Source organism: Hyla sarda, chromosome 6, assembly GCF_029499605.1.
Source record: "Hyla sarda isolate aHylSar1 chromosome 6, aHylSar1.hap1, whole genome shotgun sequence".
In the NCBI taxonomy this organism is placed as follows: domain Eukaryota; kingdom Metazoa; phylum Chordata; class Amphibia; order Anura; family Hylidae; genus Hyla; species Hyla sarda.
Genome location: NC_079194.1, coordinates 244,647,816 through 244,669,467, shown reverse-complemented (window position 1 = coordinate 244,669,467; position 21,652 = coordinate 244,647,816). Strand labels below are relative to the sequence as shown.

Here is a 21,652-nt window from a genome sequence, read left to right as displayed (position 1 = left end):
GGACTGTGTAGGTATGGAATGACAGTGTAGATATGAAATGACAGTGTAGATATGGAATGACAGTGTAGATATGGAATGACAGTGTAGGTATAGAATGACAGTGTAGATATGAAATGAAAATTAGGGATTGAATGACAGTGTAGGTATGGAATGACAGTGTAGGAATGGAATGACAGTGTAGGTATGAGATGACAGTGTAGATATGTAATGACAGTGTAGGTATGGATTGACTATAGATATGGAATGACAGTGTAGGAATGGAATGACAGTGTAGGAATGGAATGACAGTGTAGATATGGAATGACAGTGTAGATATGAAATGACAGTGTAGATATGGAATGACAGTGTAGATATGAAATGACAGTGTAGGTATGGAATGACAATATAGATATGGAATGACAGTGTAGGAATGGAATGACAGTGTAGATATGGAATAACAGTGTAGGTATAGAATGACAGTGTAGGTATAGAATGACAGTGTAGATATGGAATGACAGTGTAGGTATAGAATGACAGTGTAGATATGGAATGACAGTGTAGATATGGAATGACAGTGTAGGTATGGAATGACAATGTAGATATAAAATGACAATGAAGGTATAAAATAAAAGTGTAGATATGGAATGACCGTATAGGTATGGAATGACAGTGAAGGAATGGAATGATAGTGTAGGAATGGAATGACAGTGTAGGAATGGGATGATAGTGGACATATGGAATTACAGTGGAGATATGGAATTATGATGTCCCAGTACAGGATACGTTCCTACAGTCCTGACTTGTTGAGCCTCTGTACGTCATCAGGGCTCTCCTGCAGTGTTCCCCCATAATGTGTATAGGTTGTATATTAAGTGCAAAGGTCCTTTTGAAGGGGGTGACGTGATTGTTAGTCACATGATTTTTGTCACATGTTTAAGTTATATATTTTTTACCCAGAGAGCACCAGGTGACCAGATGACCCACAGTTGGCCTATGGGCTCCTTGCTCAGCCCCCCTTTATAAGAGGGAGAGGTACTACAATCTCGCTCTTTTCTCTCTTGTGTTTCACTTCCTGCTGAAGTCAAGTCCAGTCCGGACGTCTCAGAGCGAGTGTCCAACACATCTGGAGGCCTCAACCTAAATTGCAGCCACAAGTCAGTAAGTCAAGTCATCTTTATCTGATGTCAACATCTTCAGTCAAGTCAATTATAGTCAGCGTGGCCTGCACCTATAATCTCTCCAGTCACTGCAAGTCCCAGAAAGCTGTGAGGTCCCCTGTGTTACTGTCATCTCTTTGGGATCCTGGCCAAACTGTATAGACTGTAACACCTGTCTAACCTGGGTAAAAATTACTGTTAACCTTAACCTGGCATTGGACTATTATTTGCCCCTGCCTGACCTAGGACTAGCGGTTCCACCTTCGGGTGGTTACATAGGCAAACCATGCCCTGGCATCACGAACATGAAGGGGTTAATACTATCTACCCTTGGGCAAAACCATCTGCCCTTACACCTTGAGGCTCACTACAGAATGACAGTGTAGATATGGAATGACAGTGTAGATATGGAATGGCAGCGTAGGTATGGAATGGCAGCGTAGGTATGGAATGACAGCTTAGGTATGGAATGACAGTGTAGGAATGGAATGACAGTGTAGGTATGGAATGGAATTATATTGTAGATATGGAATGACAGTGTAGATATGGAATGACAGTGTAGGAATGGAATTACAGCGTAGGTATGGAATGATAGTGTAGATATGGAATGACAGTGTAGATATAGAACTACAGTGTAGGTATGGAATGGCAGCGTAGGTATGGAATGACAGCTTAGGTATGGAATGACAGTGTAGGAATGGAATGACAGTGTAGGTATGGAATGGAATTACAGTGTAGATATGGAATGACAGTGTAGATATGGAATGACAGTGTAGGAATGGAATTACAGCGTAGATATGGAATGATAGTGTATATATGGAATGACAGTGTAGGTATGGAATGGCAGTGTAGATACGGAATGACAGTGTAGGAATGGAATGATAGTGTAGATATGGAATGACAGTGTAGGAATGAAATTACAGTGTAGGCATGGAATGATAGTGTAGATATGGAATGACAGTGTCAAAATGCAATGACAGTGTAGGTATGGAATGATAGTATAAATATTTAATGGCAGTGGAGATATGGAATGACAGTGTCAAAATGGAATGACAGTGTAGGAATGGAATGATAGTTTAGATATGGAATGACAGTGTAGATTTGGAATGACAGTGTAGATTTGGAATGACAGTGTAGGAATGGAATGACAGCGTAGGTATGGAATGACAGTGTAGGTATGGAATGACAGTGTAGGTATGGAATGACAGTGTAGGAATGGAATGACAGTGTACATATGGAATGACAGTGTAGATATGGAATGACAGTGTATGTATGGAATGACAGGGTAGATATGAAATGACAGTGTAGCTACGGAATGACAGTGTAGATACGGAATGACAGTGTAGATACAGAATGACAGTGGGTATATTGAATGAAAGTGTGGATATGAAATGGCAGTGTAGGAATGGAATGACAGTGTAGATATGGAATGACAGTGTAGGAATGGAATGACAGTGTAGGAATGGAATGACCGTGTAGATATGGAATGACAGCATAGGTAATGTGATGACTCGCTCTTGCAAATCAGTGCAGTTGCAGTATAGAGGCAAGGAAGCAGTATTTTCCCAATCAAAGTTCAGTGTTTTATTCACACTTATTGCACAGCAAACATTCTTTAAATGTAGAACAAAGGAAAACGTAACAAAAGTCCACCTGTATTCCTTAGGTGTTTGTTCACACCTGTGTCTATACCATGCAGCATCAAGCAAGTCTTTTCCAGTCCTCCAGGCAGGCTGCTCACCAGCTTCCAACCTTGGAGCAAATGTAGGGAAGAACTCCACTCCCAGCTCTCTCTGGCAGTGTGAGCTGCAACTTGCAAATCCCCCTCAGCTGATGAAACAGATTGCCTTTAAGGACAACAAAAGGCAGCCTGGATTGGGGGGAATGACCCCCACCCTGCACTTTGTCATTCCTAGTAAGAGCCATCCCGGATTTGCCTTCCATCCATACTACGGCCATAGTGTCAGTCTGCATCGCCGCACAGACACTGAATGAATACCGGCTCTTACTTCTCCAAAGCCAGGAGCCTTGGTGACACATCGCCCATCCACTACCATACCTTTCACCTTCTCACATACCCCCCCCCCTTGTTCAAGATTGAGGGGGTGAACACTTGTACAAAAGTGAACTCGTGATAGGGCATCAGCATTGCCTAGCAAACGACCAACTCTGTGTTCAACCCTAAACTTGAAGTTCTGTAATGATAAAAACCACCTAGTGACCCTGGCATTTTTCTCCTTGGCTTCACACATCCACTTAAGGGGGGAATGATCTGTGACGAGATTAAATTTCCTGCCCAATAGATAATAGTGGAGAGACTCGAGTGCCCACTTAATGGCCAGGCACTCTCTCTCCACTATACTATACCTGGTCTCGGCCGGGTCAGATTTCGGCTGAGAAAGACAACGGGATGCTCCTTCCCGTTGACTTCCTGGGAGAGTACAGCACTGAGACCTACCTGTAAAATTCAGAGGCATTGGTCTGTACCACAAATTCCCTTTTGAAGTCGGGTGTCACCAACACCGGAGACCCACATAGGGCCGACTTCAAAGCGGAAAACGCCTGCACTGCCTGTTCGTTCCAACGCACCATGACGGACTTGCATCCCTTCAGGAGGTTTGTTAAGGGCACGGCCACTATCGCAAAATGTGGGATAAACCTCATATAGTAACCCACCATTCCTAAGAATGACCTCACCTGTCGGGTAGTGACAGGTCAGGGCCAATTCCAAATGGCCTCTATTTTGTTTACCTGGGGTTTGACAACTCCACGCCCAATGACTCCCCCCGGTATTTGGTCTCTTCCATCCCTATGGCACACCTTTTAAGGTTAGCAGTTAACCTAAGGGAGTCTACCACTGCCTGTACTTTTGGAAGGTGACTCTCCAAGTCTGTACTGTGGATGATGATATCGTCCAGATAAGTAAGCTGAGGCATACCGATGAGGATACCGATGATGTACCAATATCCATTAGCCTTTGAAAGGTAGCGGGAGTGCCATGTAAACCAAAGGGTAATGCCTTGTACTGGAACAAACCTTCTGGTGTGATAAAGGCTGTTTTCTCTTTGGCAGCCTCTGTCAAGGGCAGCTGCCAGTACCCTTTGGTGAGGTCCAAAACAGAAAAATACTGAGCCTGTCCTAACCTTTCAATAAGCTGATCAACTCGGGGCATGGGTTATGCATCAAACTTGGACACCTCATTAAGTTTATGGAAGTCTTTACAGAATCGCAACATACCATCTGACTTGGGTATTAAGACTATCGGACTGGCCCACTCACTCTTTGATTCCTCGATGACATCCAGTTTTAACATCTGCTGAACTTCTTTCGAGATGGCTTGTCGCTACGACTCAGGTACCGGTATGGTTTCATCCTTATTTTTACCTGGGGTTCAGTGACAATGTGATGGCGGATGACGGAAGTACGTCCAGGAAGGACTGAGAACACGTCGGTGTTCCTACTGACGAACTACCTGGCCTCCTGAATCTGTGCCGGGGAAAGGCTGTCAGCAATTTTCACTGTGGCAACTGCTTCCCTCGCACCAGACTGAGGGACGGGAAACTCCACCCCTAACAAACCTGGCCGGGGGCTGTCATCCACACTAGTCTCCCTATCTTTCCAATGTTTCAACAAGTTTACATGGTACACTTGCTCGGGCTTTCTTTGCCCGGGCTGGTGTACCCTGTAAGTCACCTTCCCTACCTTTTCGATCTCTTAGTAGGGACTCTGCCACCTAGCCAGAAATTTGCTGTCTATCGTTGGTTCCAGAACCAGATCTCCCGGGTTAACTCCTTAAGGACTTAGGGCATACCTAATCATGGCCCCGCTATGGAGGGCCGGGCCTGGCCTCTAACAATGTCCCGGGACCCGTGGCTAATAGCGCACAGCACTGATCGCCACGTCTAATGTGAAAGTAAAATGCTGCAGGTTAGCTCAGGGGGCTGTTCGGGACCGCCGCAATTTCATCCCGAACAGCTGTAGGACAGCAGGAGGGTCCCCTACCTTCCTCCTCTCTGTCTGATGGCCGAATGACTGCTCAGTGCCTCAGATTCAGGCATGAGCACTTAAGCGGCAGAATCATGAATCAATGGTTTCCTATGAGAAACCATTGATCAATGTAAAAGATCAGTGTGTGCAGTGTTATAGCCCCCTATGGGAGCTATAACATTGCAAAAAAAAAGTGGGGAAAAAAGTGAATAAAGATCATTTAACCCCTTCCCTGATAAAAGTTTGAATCACCCCCCTTTTCCCATAAAAAAAAACTGTGTAAATAAACATAAACATATGTGGTATCGCCGCGTGTGGAAATGTCCGAAATATCAAAATTTATTGTTACTTAAACCGCACGGTCAATGGTGTAGGCGCAGAAAAATTCCAAATCCAAAATAGTGTATTTTTGGTCACTTTTTATACCATGAAAAATGAATAAAAAGCGATCAAAAAGTCCGATCAATACAAAAATGATACCGCTAAAAACTTCAGATCACGGTGCAAAAAATGAGCCCTCATACCAGCCTGTACGCAGAAAAATAAAAAGGTTATAGTTGTCAGATGACAATTTTAAACATATAAATTTTCCTGCATGTAGTTATGATTTTTTTTCCCAGAAGCACGACAAAATCAAACCTATATCAGTAGGGTATCATTTTAATCATATAGACCTACAGATTTTCAAAGGTTAGAAGGAAAAAACTAAAGTGCAAAAACAGAAAAACGCTCAGTCCTTAAGGGGTTAAAATTCCAAACAACACTGTTTCCATCCGTTCCTGCAACTGTGACATACTCAACTACACTTTTATGCGGAGTGGGCTGTTGTTCCCAGGCCTCTTTAGCTATGTCTAACAGACCACGTGGATGTCCGCCGTATAGCAGTTCAAAAGGCGAGAACCTGGTAGAAGCCTGGGGCACTTCTCGGACTGCGAACATGAGATAGGGCAATAAAAGATTCCAATTTTTTCCAACTCTAGCCACCACCCGCTTTAACATATTTTTTAATGTTTGGTTAAACAGTTCTACCAGGCCGTCCTTCTGCGGGTGGTACATGGAGATCCGAAGCTACCTGCAGGAACTTACTGAGCTCTTTCATTACTTTTGACATAAACGGGGTACCCTGGTCACTCAATACCTCTTTAGGTAAGCCACTCGGGAAAACATCTATATTAGCTCCTTAGCTATGAGTTTGGCCTAGGCAGCGCCTCTGGATACCTGGTCGCATAGTCCAGGACTACTAGGATGTGTTGGTGTCCCCTAGCAGATGCATAGCGATCCGTTCAAATGGGACCTCGATATTCGGAAGGGTAACCATGGGACTAAGGTAATGTGGCTGGGGGCTAGTTACTTGGCATGTTGGGCAAGCTTCACAATACCTCTCGACCTCTTTATACACACTGGGCCAGTAAAAACGCTGCAAAATTCGGTCCTGCGTCTTCTGCTGGCCCAGGTGCCCCCCTAGAATATGTTGATGGGCTAACTCTCACACCAGTCTCCGATATGCTTTAGGTACCACCAATTGTTCCACATTCTCACCCCACACCTGATTTACCTGGTACAACATCCCCTGATGGACCACCGGTTGTTGTGGTTCACCTTCAACAATTAAGACCTTCTCCCAGACTCGAGATAATGTCGGGTCTTGACGCTGTGCTGCACCAAAAACTTCTCTGGAGACATTGAGGTCTGCCAACTTGGGACCTGATGGCAAATCCTCCACATCTCCTACCATTACATCCAGTGGAGACGTTACCCCAACTGTGGTTGCTTCCAACTCAGGTTCCCAGGGTTCCGGGGTCACCCCTGAGTAGGGCCAATTTATTGGGGACATCCCTGCCTCACAGGTCTGGGGAGCTCTTATCTGGGGCCACAAAGACATAAACCCTGGAAAGTCTCTCCCAATAATCAGATCGTGTGGTAACTTTGTATGCACGGCCACCTCATGAGTCCATTGGCTGTTTGGAGTTGACAAGGTCACCAGGGCGGTGGCATAGTCTTTTAGGTCACCATGGATACACAATACCTTAGCCTGTCATCCCATGTAGTCCGTGTGCGGCACCAGGTTGGACCTCACTAGGGTCACCATACTCCCTGAGTCGAACAACGCCTCCACAACACAACCTCCCACCTTCACCTGGCGGAGGTGACCCGAGTCTCCTGCCCTGGGGATACCGGTGGCACACAGTCTCTGGGTATACAGGGATGGCCGTAGTGCATAGTTTGTGTCCATTGGCTCCTGCGACTGGGGAAAATTAGCCCTAACATGTTCCGGTTCATGACAGTCCCAACATAGCAAGGGTGGGGGACTTTTAGGGCTTTCCAGGCGCCTGGGCAAAGGTGGGGACCTCCTGGGTTTAATCGCCCCCTTTACGGTGGCCTCGAACCTCTCTATGAGGTCAACCATAGACAGTGTGTTTCTAGGGGATGCCTGGCCAATCCAGTTCTGTAGGGTGTAAGGCAGAGCCCTCCAGAACATATCGGGCCAGGAGACGGTCCAGCATGGCATTGGGACTCAGGACCTCCGGCTGTAGTCACTTCTGCAGCCACTGCAACAAGTCATAATATTGCGGCCGGGCAGGCTCAGCTAGCTTATATTCCCACTGCCTTATTCTCTGGGCACTGACCCACACATTTACCCCCAGTCTTACCAAGATCTCGCCCTTGACAATGTCATAATCCGCAGCATGGTCAACGTTTAAGTCAAAATATGCCTGCTGGGATGCAGATATCAGGAACGGAGCGGTGATGACCTCCGCCCTCATGGCCACTTTTTCGAAGACCGCCAGGTAGGTCTGGACATCATTCACGGGGTCATCTTTGGCATCGCCATCCGAACAGCCTTCCAGGCATCAGGGGTTGTCCGGGTCGTCGCTGCAGCTTGAAGCACCATCACCTGCTGTAGTAGAAGCTGATTGGTCTCGTGCTGGTTCTTGTTCGCTCTCCTGCTGGTGCCGGATGGTCTCCCGCTGTTGCAAGTTGGCCTCCATGAGTGCTTTCATCACTGCCTCCATTTTGGCAACACTGCAAACACTGGGTCACTGCAGACACTGGACAGTCACTTATCAGCAGTTTGTTGCCCCTAGCAACAACTCCAGTCGGTTCTCCCTGGCTTGGTTCTTGGCAACCGCGTACAACAATTCAACTGTGGCCCTCACTGCGTTGCTCGCATCCTCCACCAAATGTGATGACTCGGTCTTGCAAATCAGTGTGGTTGCAGTAAAGATGCAAGGAAGCAGTATTTTCCAAATCAAAGTTCAGTATTTTATTCACACTTGTTGCACACCAAACAGTCTTTAAATGCAGAACAAAGGAAAACTTAACCAAAGCCCACCTGTATTCCTTAGGTGTTTGTTCACACCTGAGACCATGCCATGCGGCATCAAGCAAGTCTTTTCCAGGTCTCCAGACAGGCTGCTCACCAGCTTCCAACCTTGGAGCAAACATAGGACAGAACTCCACTTTCAGCTCTCTCTGGCAGTGTGAGCTGCAACTACCAAATCCCCCTCAGATGAACCAGGTTACCTTTAAGGCCAACAAACAGAGGCCTAGATTGTGGGGAATGACCCCCACCCTGCACTTGGCCATTTCCAGTAAGAGCCTTACTGCCATACAGCCTTCCAGCCATACTATGGCCATCATGTCAGCCTGCATCGCAGCACAGACACTGAATTAATATCAGCTCTTACTTCACCAAAGACAAAAACCTTGGTGACACATATCGCCAGTCCACCAAGATATCTTTCATCTTCTCACAGTATGGAATGATAGTGTAAATACTGCATGGAATGACAGTGTAGGAATGGAATGACAGTGTAGGTATGGAATGACAGTGTAGATATAGAATGACAGTGTAGTTATGGAATGACAGTGTAGATATGGAACGAGAGGGTAGGTATGGAATGACAGTGTAGGTATAGAATGATTGTGGATATGGAATGACAGTGTAGGTATGGAACGACAGTGTAGATATGGAATGACAGTGTAGGTATGGAATAGCAGTGTAGGTATGAAATGACAGTGTATGAATGGAATGACAGTGCAGATATGGAATGGCAGTGTAGGAATGGAATGACAGTGTAGATATGGAATGACAGTGTAGATATGGAACATCAGTGTAGATATAGAATGACAGTGTAGGTATGGAATGACAGTGTAGATATGGAACGAGAGGGTAGGTATGGAATGACAGTGTAGGTATAGAATGAGTGCGGATATGGAATGACAGTGTAGGAATGGAATGACAGTGTAGATATGGAATGACAGTGTAGATATGGAATGACAGTGTAGATATGGAATATCAGTGTAGGTATGGAATGACAGTGTAGACATGGAATGACAGTGTAGATATGGAATGGCAATGTAGGAATGGAATCACAGTGTAGGTATAAAATAAGGATGGATATGGAATGACAGGGTAGCTATGGAATGACAGTGTAGATATGAAATGACAGTGTAGGTATTGAATAGCAGTGTAGGTATGGAATGACAGTGTATGAATGGAATGACAGTGTAGATATGGAATGACAGTGTAGATATGGAATGACAGTGTAGATATGGAATGACAGTGTAGATATAAAATGACCGTGTAGGAATGGAATGACAGTGTAGGAATGGAATGACTGTGTAGATATGGAATGACTGTGTAGATATGGAATGACTGTGTAGATATGGAATGACCGTGTAGGAATGGAATGACAGTGTAGATATGGAATGACAGTGTAGGAATGGGATAACAGTGTAGATATGGAATGATAGGGTAGATATGGAATGACAGTGAAGATATGGAATGACAGTGTAGATATGGAATGATAGTGTAGATAAGGAATGGCAATGTAGGAATGGGATGACAGTGTAGGAATGGAATTACAGTGTAGATATGGAATTACAGTGTAGGTATGGAATGACGGTGTAGATTAGTGTTGAGCAGCATAGGCCATATTCGAATTCGCGAATATTCGCGAATATATGGACGAATATTCGTCATATATTCGCGAATATTCGCATATTCGTTTTATTTTCGCATATGCGAACATTCGCATATGCGAAAATTAGTATATGCTAATTTTCGCATGTGCGAATTTTCGCAAATGCGAATTTTCGCGCGCCAGTCTCACACAGTAGTATTAGAGCCTTCTTTACACCACACAAGCTGGAAGCAGAGAGGGGTGATCACTGTGATGTGTACTGTGAAAAAAAAAAAAAAAAAAAAAAGAATATTCGTAATTACGAATATATAGCGCTATATTCGCGAAATTCGCGAATTCGTGAATATGCGATATTCGCGAATAATATTCGAATTGCGAATATTCGTGAGCAACACTAGTGTAGATATGGAATGATACTGTAGGAATGGAATGACAGTTTAGATATGGAACGATAGTGTAGATATGGAATGGCTATGTAGGAATGGGATGACAGTGTTGGTATGGAATGACAGTGTAGGAATGGAATGACAGTGTAGATATGGAGTGATAGTGTAGATATGGAATCGCAATTTAGGAATGGGATGACAGTGTAGGAATGGAATGACAGTGTAGATATGGAATGACAGTGTAGGTATGGAATGACAGTGTAAATATGGAATGACAGTGTAGATAAGGAATGATAGTGTAGATATGGAATGGCAATGTAGGAATGGGATGACAGTGTAGGAATGGAATTACAGTGTAGGTATGAAATGACAGTGTAGATATGGAATGGCAGTGTAGGTATGGAATGACAGTGTAGGAATGGAATGACAGTGTAGGTATGGAATGACAGTGTAGATATGGAATGGCAATGTAGGAATGGAATGACAGTGTAGATATGGAATGACAGTGTAGGAATGGAATGACAGTGTAGAAATGGAATGACAGTGTAGGAATGGAATGACAGTGTAGATATGGAATGACAGTGTAGATATGGAATGACAGTGTAGGTATGGAATGACAGTGTAGATATGGAATGACAGTGTAGATATGGAATGACAGTGTAGATATGGAATGACAGTGTAGGTATGGAATGACAGTGTAGGAATGGAATGACAGTGTAGGAATGGAATGACAGTGTCGATATGGAATGACAGTGTAGGGATGGAATGACAGTGTAGATATGGAATGACAGTGTAGATATGGAATGACAGTGTAGATATGGAATGATAGTGTAGGTATGGAATGACAGAGTAGGAATGGAATGACAGTGTAGATATGGAATGACAGTGTAGATATGGAATGACAGTGTAGATATGGAATGACAGTGTAGGTATGAAATTACAGTGTAGGAATAGAATGACAGAAAACATAGACATGTCAGGAGATCTGCTGGGTATGTGTTTTTTTTTTTAGCAGACGCAACCTGTTCTACTTGCTGATAACTTTTTCTTTTCTTGATACAGTCTTTATATTGATGGGTCTCCATTTTTCAGGGTTTCTCTGATCAGGAGTATCGTAAAAGGAGGAAGATGATTGCTGACATAGCCTTCTCCTACAGACAGTAAGAGCATTACCATGAATTACATACAGAACATGTAAGGCATTACATAGACATTGTTAGTACATGATATGGCTACATAGAATGCATTGTGAGACACATGGCAGGAATGGCAGTGAGGGATTGTTGGATTTCTGCAAGATTCCTCCCTTATCTATATGAGACTCAAGGAAGTTCACATATAACCCAGGAAACTCTAGGTGAGATGTGTGAAGTCAACAGTATCTGGCTATTCTTAGCAAGACATAGCTTGCTAGTTTTTTTTTTATTTTTAGTAAAGTTTGTATATGGGCCTGGATTTTTGGGAATGATTGGCAGGTATGGTAGTGGGGCCTGTCATTCCCTTCCACAATATGTTATATGATTTGGGGAGCCATGTCATCTGCTGGTGTTGGTCCACTGTGCTTCATTAAGTCCAGGGCCAACGCATCCGTCCACCAGGAGATTTTGGAGCACTTCATTCTTCCTTCCGCAGACGAGTTGCATTTCTAAAATAAATGAAATTTTGCATTATATTCTAATTTTTCGAGTTTCACGTGTATTTCATCAATGCCTTACTTTTTCTTCACAGTGGTGATCCAATTCCTCGGGTGGAGTACCTGCCAGAGGAGACAGCAACCTGGTAAGATGAAAAAACTTTATAGACATATGGAAAACGTACTATTTAGAATGTAAATCTGTTTTCCCTGCTACACATTTATGCAATATGCCAAACCTTTTGACACCCGCTCCCTGCAAGAGACTGTTGACTCCTGCATGAAGCGGTGGTCAACACTCAATACTTCAAGTATCTCTATAGCAGAGCCGGAGATGCACAAACCCTATTTTCAGGCTCAGCCATAGAGATGCATGGAGGGGCGGGTCAGCCACTGCTTCCTGCCGTCGTCGACACAGCTCCAGCTGCCACCAGGCAGGACATTGCAGAGGTCCTAGCGATCAAACCTCCTGCGGTCAAACACTTATTCACTATCTTTTGGATAGGGGATACTTTGTCATACACCACAGTACTCCTTTACAAGTTCCATCAGTCAGCAATTTGGAGAAATTACCAATCACTTATAGGACCGAAGGTAAATTATTTTTCTATTGTTGTGGGACCGTCATTTGGTCAATATTATTTACCGATATTTGCAGGAAGGAGGTCTACTCTACCCTCAAGAGTCTGTACCCAACTCACGCGTGTAAGGAGCACCTTAAAGCTTTCCATCTGCTTGAGACCCATTGTGGTTACAGTGAAGACAACATTCCCCAGCTACAGGATGTTTCCTGCTTTCTTAAAGGTAAATCTATAGAACACTAGTAAACATGATTCAGGACTAAGGCTACATTCACACTGCCGTTTGTCTCCGGCAGTATCAAGCCAGTTATTTTAGGATCGCAAATAGCGGGAGAAAAAATAGGGATATGTTCACACAATGGAATTTCCATGCGGAGATTCCGCAGCAGCAGAGGCCCATTGATTTCAATGGGACTCTGCTGTGCTTCTCACACAGCAGAATTTCCGGAAACATCTGGTGCAGAAATTCCAATTCCAGTGTCAATTCTTTCTGCAAACTCCGCACAGAAATGCATTGCCATCTATGAGACAGAGCATTTTCAAGCGGTCCTAGTGTCGGCATGTTCTGCCAGGGATGCCCGGACAGGGGAATGTCAACATGGAGATTTTCCGTGCGGACATTCCCCCGTGTGAACATAGCCTTAGGCTATGTTCAGACGTCAGAATGTCTGCACCGAATATCTCCATCCGCCAAGCTGCAAATTGCCCAAATAAAAGCAGCCCAAATAAAAATCATGCACAGGGGTCCTCTGCTGTCAGCAGAATGTTGCATTAGGTGATAGAGTGCTCCCCTAACTTACAGGGCCGCTGTGTTGCACAGGTTGCACGTACATGTATATGGCTAGCCTTAGAATGATGGAAATATGTCCTTTGTTAGGCTGATTTCACACTACGTTTGCAGCCTACAGCTGTCGTGTCCGTCTGGGAAATTTCAAAATCGGGAGCTCCCATGTCCCAACCAGACCCGTGCAGCTTCTCATTCTTTTTAATCAAACAGTGACTCCGATCAGCTAATTTTTTCCCCGTATCCGGTTTTGTGACCGGACCTAAAATCGTGGTATACTACGGTTTCAAGTCCGGTCACAAAACTCAACACAGAGCAAAAATTAGCTGCCTGGAGTCACTGTCTGACTCCGGTTGGCTCATTAAAGTGAATGGGTTTCAGTGCCAGGCGGGGATACGGGAGCATTAGGCTGCAAATGTAGTGTGAATGCAGCCTTAGGCTAGGTTACCACTGAGGAATCTCCGGGCAAAAAATTTCCACCCGGAGATACTGAGAGCGACCAGGGCTGAATGAATCAGTTGGCGCTAGGATTGCACGGACACTGCAGTCTCCAATAGACTGCAATGTGTTCAGTGAGAATTTCCGCCCAAAGAATGAGCAACGCCATTCAGATTTTCTGTTCACAGATTCCGCTTCACAAATTCCATAGTGTGAATTTGTGAACGGAAACCCATTCACTACTTAGTAAGCGAATTTCTGCCTGCAATTTCAAAGCCGAATTGCAGGCAGAAATTTCGTAGTGTGAACCCAGCCTTAGAGAACTCCTTTATTAACTAAAGGTGCTGGACTAAAAGTGCCTTTTCTTACATGGAAGCTTACCTGACCCCTTTAATTTTTATTGGTGCTGTATGTGGTTTTTGGTCCCACATTGCAAATATTGCGTGCAGGTGAAATGACTCCCACATGCAGGGCTCAATGGCTGCACAATTGGCCACCACTAGAGATGAGCAAGCTGGATCTGGCGAACTCGGATTAAAACCAAATTTTAAAAAAAAATTCTGGCTCGGCGAACACTCATCCCATCACCCACAGCATTCAGAGTGATGAACCTGCTGAAGAGAGAAAGATAGACAGTAATAGGGACAGTTAGTGATAAGAGGGATAGATAGAGATACATATTAGAAATAGAGATCTTAGGGGCTCCTATACACCAAAAAGAGCTTAATCACAGCCTCTGAAGGCTCATACCTGCATATTACTGAACTGAATAGTGTTTCCGAACCAGCTACTGTAGCCAGTGAGGTGCAGTGATCTGTGCCACCCGCATAGTGGCACCTATACAAACCTATAAGGCCTATATTTTTCTGCAAACACACCTTAACCCCTTAAGGACACAGCCCATTTTGGCCTTACGGACACAGCCAATTTTATTTTTACGTTTTCATTTTTTCCTCCTCACCTTCTAAAAATCATAACTCTTTTATAATTCCATCCACAGACCCATGGGATGGCTTGTTTGTTGCATGACCAATTGTACTTTGTAATGCCATCACTCATTTTACCATAAAATGTATGGCAAACCCAAAAGAATTATTATTTTCGTGAGGAAATTAAAAAGAAAACTAAAATTTTGCACATTTTGGAGGGTTTCGCTTTCAGCCTGTACACTCTATGGTAAAAATGACATGTTTATTCTGTGGGTCAATACAAATAAAATGATACCCATGATTACATACTTTCTATTATTGTACTGCTTTTAAAAGAACTCAAACTTTTTTCACAAAATAAGTATGTTTAGAATTGCCCTATTTTGCCCACTTATAACTTTCCCATTTTTCCGTATACAAAGCTGTATGAGGGCTCATTTTTTGCGCCGTGATCTGTAGTTTTTTTTGCTTATATATGAGTATTTGATCACATTTTATAGTTTTTTTTGCAATGTGATGTGACCAAAACACATCAATTTTGAACTTTTTTTTCTGTTTACGTTGTTTACCGTACGGAATCATGTACGTTATAATTTGATAGTCTGGACAATTACGCACGCGGCAATACCAAATAGGTTTTTTTGGGGAGGCGTAAATGGGGAAAAAGGGGTGATTTAATTATTTTGGGGGAAGGGGCTTTTTCACATTTTTGTAAAACTTTTTTTTTAAACACTTTTTATGTCCCCATAGGGGACTATTTATAACAATCATTTGATTGATAATACTGTTCAGTGCTATGCATAGGCATAGCACTGATAAGCAGGGCCGGACTGGGACCAAAAATAGGCCCGGGCATTTTAGATTAAGCAGCCCATGTTGATTGTGGGAGTGGCTATGTGGAGGTGGAGCCAGAAATGGGAGGGGCCAAATGTTAATCACAACTGGGTATGTAACAGAAAATGTATATTATATAAACATTAGGCTAGAGTAAAGCAGTGTAGGTGTATTTCAATGTGAATAATGCATTCACAAAAATGCACAAAGCTTGTGTCCGTATTTTTAACATTAATGTGCTTAATGTCTATGGAAAAGTAGTGTCTGTGCACATAGTATGTAAAAAAAAGGGCATATTTTCTATAACTGTGTTAAAAAGTGACGGATGTCAAAAAATAAATTTTTTCCCCCCATAAACTTATATAGAGCACATTAATGTTAAAAATACAGACTCAATCTTTCTGCAATGAAATAATGTATACTGAGACCAATATTACCAGTATACAAGGAGGAATATTATCACCATATATATTACCATCATACTGTTTCTGACCAAATCCTGTACACTGAGACCAATATTAATTATAATATCAGTATACAAGGAGGAATCTTATCACCATACATATTACTATCATACTGTTACTGACCAAATCCTGTATACTGGGACCAATATTACCAATAATACCAGTATACAAGCAATACCATACTATACAAGCAATACCAATACAATACCATAAATATGATATATTACCATCATACTGTTACTGATCAAGTCCTGTATACTGAGACCAATATTAGCAATAAGAGTATACATGGATGATTATGACCATACATATTGCCATCATATTGTTACTGAACAAATCCTGTATACTGAGACCAATATTAGCAATAATAGGCGTATACAATGAGGAATACGCTGCTAATAATGGTACCTCCAAATCTGTGCTCGCTGCAGGCTCTCTCACCTTCCCTGTTACGTCAGTGGCAGCTCTGGCAGGCAGTGGTTAGCAGGCACATTGTAACAGCACAGCGGACCCACAGTGTAGCATATGTACACAGTGACCTCACCAGCAGAATAGTGAGTACAGCTCTGGAGTATAACACAGAATATAATTCAGGATCAGTACAGGATAAGTAATGAAATGTATGTACACAGTGATCTCACCAGCAGAATAGTGAGTGCAGCTCTGGAGTATAATACAGGATATAACTCAGGGTCAGTACAGGATAAGTAATGTAATGTATGTGCACAGTGAACTCCCCAGCAGAATAGTGAGTGCAGCTCTGGAGTATAATACAGGATATAACTCAGACATGATAAGTAATGTAATGTATGTACACAGTGACCTCACCAGCAGAATAGTGAGTACAGCTCTGGAGTGCTGACCAATTAGTTGCGGGTGTGGTCGTGCTTCAGCTGTGCTGTGTGTCTGCTGTGTCTCCTGAGCTCCAGGGATTTCCATCTGTTCCACCTGGGGCCTGCTTCCTCCTCCCCAGGGAGGGAGTGGGTTTCCAGGCATGAGTGAGGGAGGTGAGGCCCAGGCTTCTGCTCCTCGGACTAGGCCGCAGGGGAGCAGTAGAAGCCAGCAAGCGGCCAGAACATCGGAGGATTTGGGGGTGAGGCATTCCACAAGGAGTCGCAGCAATGCTGCTCCAACTCCCCCCACAGAGGCGAGAAGCTCCAAGGTGGGATCCTCCTTGGGAAAGCTGGGTGCTGCCAGTGGAAAGCTGGGTTCGTCCGGAAGAAGGCAGAGTGCTCACGGAGGTGAAGCCGACCTCAGTGAGGAAGGCTGGGGAGTGCTGAGGACCCGGGAGTCTATTTCCACCTATACCTCCCGGGTAAAAAGTCACCTCCGTGAGTATGAAGACGCCTGTAAGACAATCAGGAGGCTCCGAGAGGAACTGCGCTGTGCCCGTGCCAGAGCCAAGGTATCTCCTAAACGGAAAAAAACTGAGATCAAGGCAGAGATAAAAAGACTTATGGCTGACATGCAAGTTTTGGAGGAGAGGAGAGCAGCATTACTGGAGAAGAGTGGTCCATTTAAAGAGAAACTGGAAAATGAGGAGCGCTTCAGGGTGACAGAAGAAGAAAAAAATAAAAGGTTGATGGGGCTGCAAACTGAGAGCCAGGTGGATGATGCGGAGAAGATGGAGGAAGAACTACAGCCAGATCCACCTGGTGGCCTGCGGCAACAGCAGCAGGCCCCGTACAGTGGGCCCCCTTCACAGCAACCAGCAGTATCACCTGCCGATTCAGGAGAGGACAGTGACAGCAGCTACCAGGGAGGGGCGCTAATGGCCTAGATCCGCATGCTGGAATCCCCAGTGTGTCCTCAGAATCTGGTGTTTGGAGATGAGCTCCCAAATGAGGCACCTGGGGGTAAGAAGAAGAAGACCAAGCCAAAGCAGCAAGAAGTGGTGAGTTACATCTACACCCCCCTCCCTGTAAACCCTGAGTCGGCCGCAGGGTCAGCTCATTGTGCAAGCCCCGTTACCCAGCCCAGCCCGTGTTCTGTGGTGGACTCGGTGCAAAGGTGCGGGGAGAGTACAGATACTAAAAGGGCGCAGAGCTCCATGCCTGTTTGCAGTAGCAGGGATGGAGCAGAGAAGGCATCGGCCGCAAGGCCGTACAGTGAGGGTGGCCCAGCGGTGGGCAGAGAGGCAGACTCCGGTGCTGTAGTTCGCTCCCCTGTGGGAGAGGGGGGTGACTCAGTGCCGGAGGTAACAAAGGGCATAACAGACACTCCTAAAAGTAAAGAAAAACGTTTATTTTGCATTGGTGCCGCTGATCCCATTGATCAGCGGCGCCATGAGAAGACTGGAGATGATGCTGATGAGGCGGAGGGCACTAATAAGAACAGGGCTGGGGCCTCCTCTAGACCGGGCAAGCATGCTGCCCGGTCCCTTAAAGGGCCAGCGGAGGTTGTCCCAGCCCCAGTGCCCCGTGATGCTGAGGCAAAACGGGGAAAAACATCATCATCATCATCATCATCCTCGTTTCCCGGATTTGCTATTTCTGGTCCAGCTAGAGTGAATGAGAAGGTAAATGGGGGTGCGGGGTGTATGACTGGGGAGAGGATGGAGGTTAATGTTATTGGAGAAGGTGATTTTGCTGTTGCTGTAATTGGGGGTGGTGGTGATGGGACTACAGATGAGGCTATTGGAAACAATGTTGTTGGGGGAAGTGCTAATGTTGTCATTGGGGGTGGTGGGGATGTTGTCATTGGCAGTGGTGTAGGTGTAGGGTCTGGTCCGGTTGCCCCCCCAGTGGTGACAGACCATAGGAGTTATGCCAATGTCACTGCTGGGGGAAGTAGAATATTTTCCTCGTCTCCTGACTCTAGGGACGGTTTATTGCAGCGACGTCTCCTGGAAGCTCTGAAAAAGGGGGAAAGGTCGATTAATGTAGACGGTAGAGCAGTTGATCTGTCTTTCTGGATAGAGAATAAATCCTATATACACACTGGAACACCAATTTTATACATAAATAATAAACTTTATTGAGAACATCATTTAATAAAAACAATTAAAAGGGACAGTATAGCCAGACAAAAAAGAGTTGGTAGGGCAGGTAATATATTGTTGGTTAGTATAAATGCAGAAGTGCAAAATATGACATAGTTATTCTTAACTATAGAGTAGAGCCACCAGTATAACAATAATTATAAGTTACACATCACAGTCATATAAAGAATTGCACCACAAAGCAAACCTAGCCTAAAGGAGAAGGTCACTGCATATATAGCCTCCAGCGAGTGGTCAGGAGAAAGGGGAAAAGACAAGTAATGGTGTGCAATTGAAGCACAGAGTATCAGCATTACCATAAAGCTTCCCCACTCACAAAGCACAGGCTGGGAGGCATAGACAGTGTACCTACCTACACAACACCAGTACCCCAACGTCGTTTCGCCGTTTGGCTTCCTCAGGGAGTATGACCTAGTCTAGTTTGTGGGGGTATATATACAACATATCAGCCAATAGGGATTTATGAGTAGATAATTAAAATATAGTTCACCTGGATCGGTGACATGGTCCCGGTATCTGGCGCCATCTTGGTGCGCATCGCGCATGCGCGATGACAAGGTGCGTCCACCATCGTCATCCCGCGAGACAGAGGGAGTAATCCGCGCGTGCGCGGTGCGCACCAAGGATAAAGGTATTAGCATCCGAAAAGACACGAGAGGATATCATAGCATATCCTACCTAGAATAATCAAGTAATAGTAAATAAAGGAAAGAGGCGCCATTGAGAAACAAAAAATAGAGGAAAAGAAAATGCAGAGAACAAAACTCAGAAGGGAGCGCACCGCATATGTATGCATGTGTCAGGCTACAAGATATATCCAGGCCTGACACATGCATACATATGCGGTGCGCTCCCTTCTGAGTTTTGTTCTCTGCATTTTCTTTTCCTCTATTTTTTGTTTCTCAATGGCGCCTCTTTCCTTTATTTACTATTACTTGATTATTCTAGGTAGGATATGCTATGATATCCTCTCGTGTCTTTTCGGATGCTAATACCTTTATCCTTGGTGCGCACCGCGCACGCGCGGATTACTCCCTCTGTCTCGCGGGATGACGATGGTGGACGCACCTTGTCATCGCGCATGCGCGATGCGCACCAAGATGGCGCCAGATACCGGGACCATGTCACCGATCCAGGTGAACTATATTTTAATTATCTACTCATAAATCCCTATTGGCTGATATGTTGTATATATACCCCCACAAACTAGACTAGGTCATACTCCCTGAGGAAGCCAAACGGCGAAACGACGTTGGGGTACTGGTGTTGTGTAGGTAGGTACACTGTCTATGCCTCCCAGCCTGTGCTTTGTGAGTGGGGAAGCTTTATGGTAATGCTGATACTCTGTGCTTCAATTGCACACCATTACTTGTCTTTTCCCCTTTCTCCTGACCACTCGCTGGAGGCTATATATGCAGTGACCTTCTCCTTTAGGCTAGGTTTGCTTTGTGGTGCAATTCTTTATATGACTGTGATGTGTAACTTATAATTATTGTTATACTGGTGGCTCTACTCTATAGTTAAGAATAACTATGTCATATTTTGCACTTCTGCATTTATACTAACCAACAATATATTACCTGCCCTACCAACTCCTTTTTTGTCTGGCTATACTGTCCCTTTTAATTGTTTTTATTAAATGATGTTCTCAATAAAGTTTATTATTTATGTATAAAATTGGTGTTCCAGTGTGTATATAGGATTTATTTTCAGTCATCAACACACTCGACTTTAAATATATTGGTATTATTTTGCCCTTTCTTTGGATTTATTTCTGGATAGAGAGACACGGTCTCTCTGCCTTCCGAGAGGAAAGAGGGGGCGATACTGTGTGGTCCCTCCCAACAACCGGGGCAGGTAGTAACCGTAGGAATGTGGTTCGTCTTCAGTGGCAGGGCGAAGATATGTGTCCTTCAAGGACCAAAGTGGTTGAGCTCTTGCTGAGGATGGGCTTCAAGGCAGTCGATATCTTCGCCTTGATACATCCCTACGGTACTCCTGAATTCGATATCAGTTTTGTTCGGCCAGAGGGGCTTGAGCTTTTCTGGTCGAATTATGAATTGGTAAAGAATGAGCCCGGCTGGCGAGACTTTGCCGTACAGGCATTGTCTCGTCAAAACGAAATAAAAAAAGTGACCGTTTTGACCCGTAACGAATCACTCTCTTGTGTTGACATCATCACCTGGTTAGGACGGTATTGCGAGGTAATGGGGGTCCCGCAGAAGAACAGGGACGAGTTTGGCATCTGGTCAGGAGCCTGGACGTTTTTGGTAAAACTTAAGCGTTCAGGAAATACAGTTACCCATATTCCATCCTCTGCCTTTCTCGGTAGGGATCGTATCCAGATTTTCTACCGGGGTCAGCCGAAGCTCTGTCACAGATGTGGTGACCCCACACACTTCAGTGCAAACTGTACGGTGCAAAAATGTGCCTTGTGTGGGGGTGTAGGCCATCTTGCCACATCTTGTGCAGAGATTAGGTGTCACCTGTGTGGTGACTTAGGTCACCCATTCAGTCGTTGTCCTCGTTCTTTCGCTAATGCGGTCTTGTC

At 44.5% G+C, this 21,652-nt stretch overlaps 1 protein-coding gene across 3 annotated transcripts in view; it reads left to right on the top strand.

Moving 5' to 3' along the window:
* Positions 1-21,652, top strand: part of TH (tyrosine hydroxylase) — a 230,676-nt gene that overhangs the window by 173,615 nt on the left and 35,409 nt on the right. For all 3 annotated transcript variants that reach the window (XM_056526869.1, XM_056526870.1, XM_056526868.1), the window contains exons 5-7: positions 11,530-11,597; positions 12,166-12,216; positions 12,729-12,874. In XM_056526869.1, the coding sequence (XP_056382844.1) occupies positions 11,530-11,597; positions 12,166-12,216; positions 12,729-12,874 (265 nt within the window). The remainder of the gene's footprint in view (positions 1-11,529; positions 11,598-12,165; positions 12,217-12,728; positions 12,875-21,652) is intronic.